This window comes from Ciona intestinalis, unplaced genomic scaffold, assembly GCF_000224145.3.
Source record: "Ciona intestinalis unplaced genomic scaffold, KH HT000218.1, whole genome shotgun sequence".
Classification (NCBI taxonomy): domain Eukaryota; kingdom Metazoa; phylum Chordata; class Ascidiacea; order Phlebobranchia; family Cionidae; genus Ciona; species Ciona intestinalis.
The window spans coordinates 1-9,287 of NW_004190539.1; the positions used below are offsets into that span (position 1 = coordinate 1).

The 9,287-nt window shown below is 31.7% G+C and overlaps 1 protein-coding gene across 1 annotated transcript in view; it reads right to left on the reverse strand.

Annotated features, from left to right (window-relative positions):
* Positions 1 to 190: 190 nt before the first annotated feature.
* LOC113475320 overlaps positions 191 to 9,287 on the reverse strand; it is a gene marked incomplete at its 5' end in the record, with an annotated part of 14,652 nt that continues 5,555 nt past the window's right edge. Inside the window, 6 exons of the mRNA XM_026839379.1 lie at positions 191 to 298; positions 376 to 526; positions 934 to 1,016; positions 1,075 to 1,228; positions 2,260 to 2,342; positions 2,403 to 2,553. Coding sequence (XP_026695180.1) covers positions 193 to 298; positions 376 to 526; positions 934 to 1,016; positions 1,075 to 1,228; positions 2,260 to 2,342; positions 2,403 to 2,553 — 728 coding nt within the window. The remainder of the gene's footprint in view (positions 299 to 375; positions 527 to 933; positions 1,017 to 1,074; positions 1,229 to 2,259; positions 2,343 to 2,402; positions 2,554 to 9,287) is intronic.

Sequence of the window (9,287 nt, forward strand, 5' to 3'; positions counted from 1 at the left end):
GGCATTCTAAACTATGCGGCCATAGTATGTGTCACAATCATCAGGAAACACTAAATATATAAATGTACAAATGTGTTAAACTAGCAATTATATTTAAACAACAATAGTTAGCTAAGTTTAGAAAATAAAAAGCAAGTTAGTATTGCAAAGTTTACAGAGTAAAAAAGCTACAGATTCAAGTGTTGTTTTATACTAAGTACTTGTAACATACTCACCCAAGCCATAACAATTTAACTGATGATCATCATTTCCACCATCTGCTGCTGATTTTACACTTTCCATGTGTGCTCTTAATGCTCTGTGAATATGTTTGAAAAGGTTAGTCACCGCAATATTAAAAAAGTTGGTCATAAAAAAAATTAAAAAATTATTTACCGCAAGTTCAATGTTTGTATTGCAGCATCTACAATTGTGAGGTTGCCAGGATATCTATAACCTTCGACCTTGCAACCCACTTCTTCCCAGATTGTGATGAGACAATGAAGACAGTGAGATCCATGATATGATGTGCAATTCTCGGGATAAACTAAATTGAAATACAGTGTTATGTTGTATTAGATTAATAAATGCAACTTATTTACCTTCCAGTAGCAGGTAAGGATAGTTCTTATAACATGTATGTTCTATTTCACACAACTTGTTACTTACAAGTTGTCAAATGTGCAAACTTTGTAAGTGAATACTTTCTTTATTTTTTTTTTATTTTTAATGTGTCTTTGAGAATTTAGACAACCTATAAGTGGCTACTGGGCTGGAGCAAACAACGTATAAGTGACTATAACCTATAACTAATAATAAGTGACATGACAACCTATAAGTGACTAATGGGCTGGAGCATGTCTTAGCAGGAGTGCCCACAGTTGCAAGCAGGAGTGCTAACCATTGTGCCATGCCGTCAGACTAGATCAAAAACAACACTGCACAAATACAAACCAATTCCATAACATTCCAATCCTTTATCTTTGTCACCATCTTCGGCTTCCATTTGAACTGTCTCAAAATTGTCCAAAACCTCACTGTTAATATAGAATGGTTAGAAACAGACCAACCACACTATATTAGTAATTAACTTACTCCAAATCTAACAAATCAAGATAATCTTTTTCTTCCAAGTTTAATTTAACTGGAGCATTTTTTCCTTCGCTTAAACAACCTTTCCATTCCCAGATAGTTGTAAGGCATTCCACACTGTGTGGACCATAGTATGTGTCACAATCATCAGGAAATACTAGAAAATAAAATTTTACCAAGTTATAGAAACAGTTTTCAGTTACATAATTATACCATCATAATGCCAAACCAGCATGTTAATATGTAAGAGCATACAACATTAAATCAGTGGTTCTTAAATCTGGGGGAAAAACTATAAAATGAAGTGTTATATGTCTTGTTACAGTGGTGTTCAAAAGGCTTAAATACGACGCACGCAAAAGTTAAATTAAAATAGCAATCCTTTAAGCCTGTTTTTAAACCTCTTACACATGCTAAATGATGAGGTGTTCAATCCCTATTATGACGCAAATTATCGCCTTGTGAATTGCTATTATGTCCTAATTAATTGCCAGGCAAAACAATCGCTAGTACGATGCAATGAATCCCTACTATTTCGTAACAAACAGTCTACCTGACTATGAAAAACATGGCAAATAAAAGGCTAAACTATGACGCAAAAGTAAACGGAACGGTTATTACATTTCACCTTTGCGTTGATCGCGATAATGTGTTTTACGCAACAGAAACAGTCAACCAAGGGGGCGCAGTTAAAAGCATGTCCAATATGTCAGGTTTGGCTGTGGTGGATCATGGCAGAAATTAATTGAACACCACTGTGATAATTTACCAAAAAAAAAGGGGGGCCCAAGTTTGTTGAGATCTTCATTGGAGGGGGGGGGGTGCGGTGCGTGCTTCAAAAAGTTTAAGAACCCCTGGTTTAAATGGTGTTCAAATTGGAAAACACTCAAACAATGAATATTATTATACACACATAAAAATGACTCTATTTCGTATGCAGTACAGGATTCCTATCAAAACAATAACAACAGTTCAAGTAATTCAAAGCAAACACTCAATGAAAACAATAAGCACTGCAAAAGGACTATAAATAATATATTTTTTGAATAAAAAAAAAGGGGAAACAGTCTTATTATTGTCTCTCGATGTCAACAGATAACATACTATTCAAATACATTTTTAGCAATAGTTGATTTCTGTCAACATTGTTTTTAACTTTTAAGTAATAACCTCATAAAAGTTAATTACCTATTCCATAACAATTCAATTGATGATCATCATTCCCATCATCTGCTGCTGATTTCACAGCTTCCATGTTTCTTTTTACATCTCTAAAATGATTTATTTGCAACAAGTTTATATGTTTAAGAAAAAACAAACATTGCAACTACCTTAAGTTTAATATTTGCAGGGTATCATCTGCACTTGTGAGATTGCCAGGATATCTATAACCTTTGATCTTGCAATCTACTTCTTCCCAAATTGTGATGAGACAATCACTAGAATGAGGTCCTTGATATGAAGTGCAATTCTCGGGATAAACTAAATTGAAATACAGTTTGACGTTGTATTAGATGAAAGAATGTAATTTTTAACCCTACAGTGGCAGGGTAAGGACAGTTCTTATAACATGTTTGTTCTATTTCACACAACTTGTTACTTACAAGTTGTCAAATGTGTAACTTTGTAGATGATTATTTTCATTGGATTTATATTTTTAATGTGTTGCTAAGAATTTAGACCATAAGCAATCACTGCACCAATAGCAACCATGATAATTATGTACAAACCAATTCCATAACATTCCAATCCTTTATCTTTGTCACCATCATGAGCTTCCATTCGAACTGTCTCAAAATTGTCCAAAACCTCACTGTTAATATAGAATGGATAGAAATAGACCAACCACACTATATTGGTAAGAAAACTTACTTCAAATTTAACAAATCAAGAAAATTTTTCTCTTTTAAGTTTAATTTAACTGGAGCATTTGTTCCTTCACTTAAACAACCTTTCCATTCCCAGATAGTTGTAAGGCATTCCACACTGTGTGGACCATAGTATGTGTCACAATCATCAGGAAATACTAGAAAATAAAATTTTACCAAGTTATAGAAACAGTTTTCAGTAATATATATGTTGGCCTATATATACTAAATTTATAAATAATATTACCATTATAGCCAAACATATACAATATATAAATATTATGCTAACAGAATTTTTAGCCAAACTAACCGAAGTCACCTCAATAAATTGTAGGAGCATATACATTTATTAGGTGTTTAAATTAGATTACATTTAAATAATGTTCATTGTTATGCACTGTAAGACACATTGTTTAAATGCCACCACAGACAAAACAATATAAGAACTGCATAGAAAAATGAATTTTGATATATATATTTTATAAATAATAAAAGAAAAAATTGTTTTTTTAGGAATTAAAATGTTTAAACACAATGTTTGTTTTGTATTTACAATTTTTAACTATTAGTACCAAGCACTAAAAATCACCTATTCCATAACAATTCAATTGATGATCATCATTTCCATTATCTGCTGCTGATTTCACAGCTTCCATGTTTCTTTTAACATCTCTAAAATGATTTATTTGCAACAAGTTTATATGTTTAGGAAAAAACAAACATTGCAACTACCTTAAGTTTAATGTTTGCAGGGTATCATCTGCACTTGTGAGGTTGCCAGGATATCTATAACCTTTGATCTTGCAATCTACTTCTTCCCAAATTGTGATGAGACAATCACTAGAATGAGGTCCGTAATATGAAGAACAATTTTCAGAAAAATCTGAAAAAGTTTAAAATATGTGTTAACAAGGAGTAGTAAGAAAATATTAACAATTGATTTTCAGTGCAAACTTTACAATAAAATATTTAACTAGCACACTAAAACACTTATCTACCAAATTAACAGATTATGATGTGATGTGAATATAATGAATACATACTATACCTGCATAGTTATCAACTAAATGAAATCAGATTACATTGAAAAAATTTTTATGAAACAAGTGTAAAGTTAAGGTGTTTAACGCTAGTTTTAAAATGTAATACATATATTTAATATTTGAAGCAAAGTCATCTATAATTTACTACAGTAGATACAAACCAATTCCATAACATTCCAATCCCTTTTCTTTATCACCACCATCAGCTTCAACTCGAGTATTTTCAAAATTAATAAAAATCTCACTGCAGATTTAAAATAGGCAAAGTTTATGAAATAATAACACAACCAAATTAACAATTTTTAACTCACTCTAGGTTTAGTAAATCCAAAGCATCGTTATCAGCAGCATTAAGTTTATCTGGAGCTTTTGTTCCTTCATTTAAACAACCTTGTGATTCCCAGATAGTTGTAAGGCATTCTACATTGTGTGGTCCGTAATATGTGTCACAGTTTTCAGGAAATACTGAAGAAAAAGAATCTTAGGTAATTCTACAGATAAGCTAATGTAAAGTACAACAAAAATTGGTCACTTTAATGTGAAAAAATGCTTTTTAATAAAAAAGAATTTAAAGTAAAGCAACATTTTAAAACATTTACCCAATCCATAGCAATTTAATTGATGATCATGATTCCCGTCATTAGCTGCTGATTTCACACCTTCCATGTTTTCTGTTATAGCTCTGTATAAAACAATATCTATTGATAAATCAACAGTTGCCACCGTGACTAGTGTCTCTAGACCAGAGTAATGGCTGGAGATTTGTTGTTCTCACCATTGTGGAACATTTCGGACAAGATACTTAAAGGCAATACCTCCAACCTAGTGGTGTTTTATGGGTTGTCTAAATTATCAACCAAATAAAAAATAACAAGAATATATCTTAAAAACACTAACAAACATACGTATGTTGTTTATTGTAAGCAGCACGTAATGTATTAAACAGAACACCAGGGTTACACTAACATTTACTGCACTGACAAACAAGGATAAACACATTACATTTATTCAATATGAACACTGTCACACAACCCGAGTTTAAAGATTTCGCAACAGTGTTGAAATAATATTCAAAAATTCAACTTACGTCAAATTCATAGATTTCAGAGCATCCGCATCAGCAGTTGTGAGGTTGTTGGGGAATCTATATCCTGTAACTTTGCAGTCCATTTCTTCCCAGATTGTGATGAGACATTCAATGGAGTGAGGTCCGTGATATGAAGTGCAATTATCAGAAAACTCTGAAACAGGTGGAATAAATATAGTTTTATACTTACAGAAGTTTGAAAATATAAACAAACCGATTCCATAACATTCCAGTCCTTTTTCTTTGTCACCACCATCAGCTTTCATTCGAATTGTTTCAAACTTTTCTAAAACTCCACTGTTTTGTTGTTTAAAAAAAAAGTTAAAAAAAATCACATTACAAACAATAACTGAGTTTATCACAAGCCCAACCTGATATTCATTACATCTACTTCATGTAGTTCAATATGATCTAGTTTAGTTGGAGCTTTGGTTCCTTCACTTAAACAACCTTTTATGTTCCACATAGTTGTAAGACATTCCACACTGTGTTTTCCATGGAATGTGTCACAATTGTCTGGAAATGCTAGTAACACCAAAAAGCATTAAACACAAACCAAATAAAAAAAGTCTAAATTGTTTTACCGATGCCATAACAGTTCAACTGATGATCAGCATTTCCACCATCAGCTGCTGATTTAACAGCTTCCATATTTTCCCTAACACCTCTAAAAAAGACAAAAACTTAAAACAAAATAGAATTTTCGGTAAAAACTTACCTTAAACTAAAAAATTCTAATGTATGGTTGTTTTCAGTAGTAAAGTTGTTTGGATATCTATAACCTTTGACTTTGCAATCCACCTCTTCCCAGATTGTAATAAGACAATGAACAGAATGAGGCCCATGATAAGAATCACAATTCTCAGGGAATACTGTATTATAAGACATATGTATTTACAGTTGCAGAATTATATTAAAACAAATACAAACCAAGTCCATAACATTCTAGTTCTTTATATTCATCACCACTGTGAGCTTCAAGTTGAACTAATTCGAATTTGTCCAAAACCTTACTGTGGTTAAAACAGAAATAAAATAACTCATTTGCAAACATACTTTATGATTGTATCGACATCAGGCAATTCGTGTTTAATTTGAATTAAGAAAAGTAGTATTAAGAACGCAAGAGGTCAAGTTATGAAAAAGATTAAAATCAGGCAATTCGTGTTTAATTTGAATTAAGAAAAGTAGTATTAAGAACGCATGAGGTCAAGTTATGAAAAAGATTAAAATAGAAGCAACAACTTAATACCAAACAGCATTTAAAAATAACTCTAGGTCTATCCAAATCTCACTATATTTAAAATGATAAATTGGAAAAGTATAATTTAGTCACAACATTAAGTCAAAAAATAGTACTTACTCTACATTCAGTTCATCCAAAGTGTCTCTTTCAGATGTATCTAATTTAACTGGAGCTTTTGTTCCTTCACTTAAACAACCTTTTGATTCCCAGATAGTTGTAAGGCATTCCACACTGTGTGGTCCATAGTATGTGCTACAGTTTTGAGGAAACACTGTGGAATAATAGCATCACTACCCATACACATTATTTATGTTGTGTGTCACAATTATCTGGAATTACCGAAGTAATATATTTGTTATTAGTGTTAAAAATTCCTTATAAAAATTTAGCATTGACAATTAAGAAAAGGCAGCTTTTTACCTAAGCCATAACAATTTAATTGATGATCATCATTTCCACCATCTGCACTAGATTTTACACCTTCCATGTTTGCAGTAATATCTCTGTATACATGCAATATTTCAAAAAAAAAATAACATGTATATTAGGAGATTAAAACAAAAACTTACCTTAAATTCAAAGATTTTAAAGCATTGGAATCAGCAGTGGTAAGATTGTTGGGATGTCGGTAACCTTTGACCTTGCAATCCACTTCTTCCCAGATTGTGATAAGACAATCAATAGAGTGAGGTCCGTGATATGAAGTGCAATTATCAGGAAAAGCTTATTGAAAAAGATTTAAAAATATGTCAACATTATAATGATAATATACTTTAACATATTATTCCACTTTAATTATGTGTGGAATAAGAAACATCGTGCAATTTAATTAAAAAAATGCTAATGCTGAAAATAAGTGGTAAAATAACAGTACAAACCTATTCCATAACATTCCAATCCTTTGTCTTTATCACCACTATCAGCTTCAATTTGAACTAATTCAAATACAGATTCAACAACACTATAAGTAAATTTAGAAAAGGTTAACATACTTGTACAATAACAACGAAAAACCATAGAACATTACAAACTTAGAGACATTTCTTGTCTCATATTCCAAATATCCATCAGAGTTAATATATGATGCAATAATAACTATACTTGTCCTCGTTTACACACAAGTCAACCTATTTGGCTTGCCCATTCGTAACATGTATAATCACTGCAGTGGCGCAAAATGTTATGTACACTGTTGATTTAGATATGAAGTTGAGCGAAGCAAACAACTGTTTGAGATATTGTAGTTTAAGCTATATTCACTTATACAAATTAACCGTGTCATTTTATATATATATGTATTCTATTTGAATAAGGTATTCTATTTGAAGAAGACTAAGGAAAATGCATACTGAATAAGTAGTCATGCCCACTGGTGCAACCTATATATACCGTCGCACACGAATTACCAAAAAAGATATAATCAGATACTGTTCGAGTCAGTGTAACACAGATTTAACACTGGCCAAGTCGTCCTTATAATCAAGGCTAGATATTCCAAAAGGACAATTGGGATTAGACCATATGAGCATCACAAATCCGAGCGTCACCTACTAAGGAACAACCTTAAACGCTCAACTAACTCATCAATCAACCAACTATTAAGAGAAAAATAGTACTTACTCTATATTTAGTTCATCTAAAATGTCTCTTTCAGATGTATCTAATTTAACTGGAGCTTTTGTTCCTTCACTTAAACAACCTTTTGCTTCCCAGATAGTTGTAAGGCATTCCACACTGTGTGGGCTGTAGTATGTGCTACAGTTTTGAGGAAACACTGTGGAATAATATACATAACTTCTCATACGCATTGTATATGTTGCATGTAACACTTATTTGGAAATACCGAAGTAATATATTTGTTATCAGTGTTATAAAGAAATTTATTATTGACAATTAAGAAAAAACAGCTATTTACCCAAGCCATAACAATTTAATTGATGATCATCATTTCTGCCATCTGCTGCAAATTTTACACTTTCCATGTTAGCAGTAATATCTCTGTATAAATGTAGTATTTTAAAAACATAACATGTATATTGCTACATTGAAACCAAAACATACCTTAAATTCAAAGATTTTAAAGCATTGGAATCAGCAGATGTGAGATTGTTGGGATGTCTATAACCTTTGACCTTGCAATCCACTTCTTCCCATATTGTGATCAGACAATCAATGGAGTGAGGTCCGTGATAGGAAGTGCAATTTTCAGGATAAACTAAGATAAGAAACATATAAAAAACAGTGAAAAAAATACATATACATTTACTTATTTTAAAGTGCTGGTAATAATGTACAAACCTATTCCGTAACATTCCAATCCTTTGTGTTTATCACCACTATCAGCTTCAATTTGAATTATTTCAAATACACTTCCAACAACACTGTAAGTAAATTAATAAACAGATTAACATAAATTTAGAGGAACAAAAAAAAAAACCTTTCAAACTTACTCTAGATTTAAAATTTCCAAAGCTTCCGTTTCAGCTTGATCTAGCTTAACTGGAGCTTTTGTTCCTTCAGGTAAACAACCTTCCCATTCCCAGATAGTGGTAAGACATTCCACACTGTGTGGTCCGTAATACGTGTTACAATTGTCGGGAAACACTGAAAATATAAATTAGTCAAAATGTTACTGGCTGCTTTATTTACAACATTGGTCTATTTACACAATCAAAACATTTATTCAATGAAGTTCAAAAAAAATATATTTTACCCAAGCCATAACAATCCAATTGATTATCATCATTTCCACCATCAGCTGCTGTTTTCACTCCTTCCATGTTTGCTCTTATAGCTCTGTATGTAAACAATGTTTATTAATCTATTTTAAAGAAAACCACAAGATATTTACCTTAAAGTATAAGATTTTAAATCATCAGCATCTGTAGTTGTAAGGTTTTTGGTATATCTATGACCATTGACTTTGCAATCGACATCTTCCCATATTGTAATGAGACAGTCAATAGTATGAG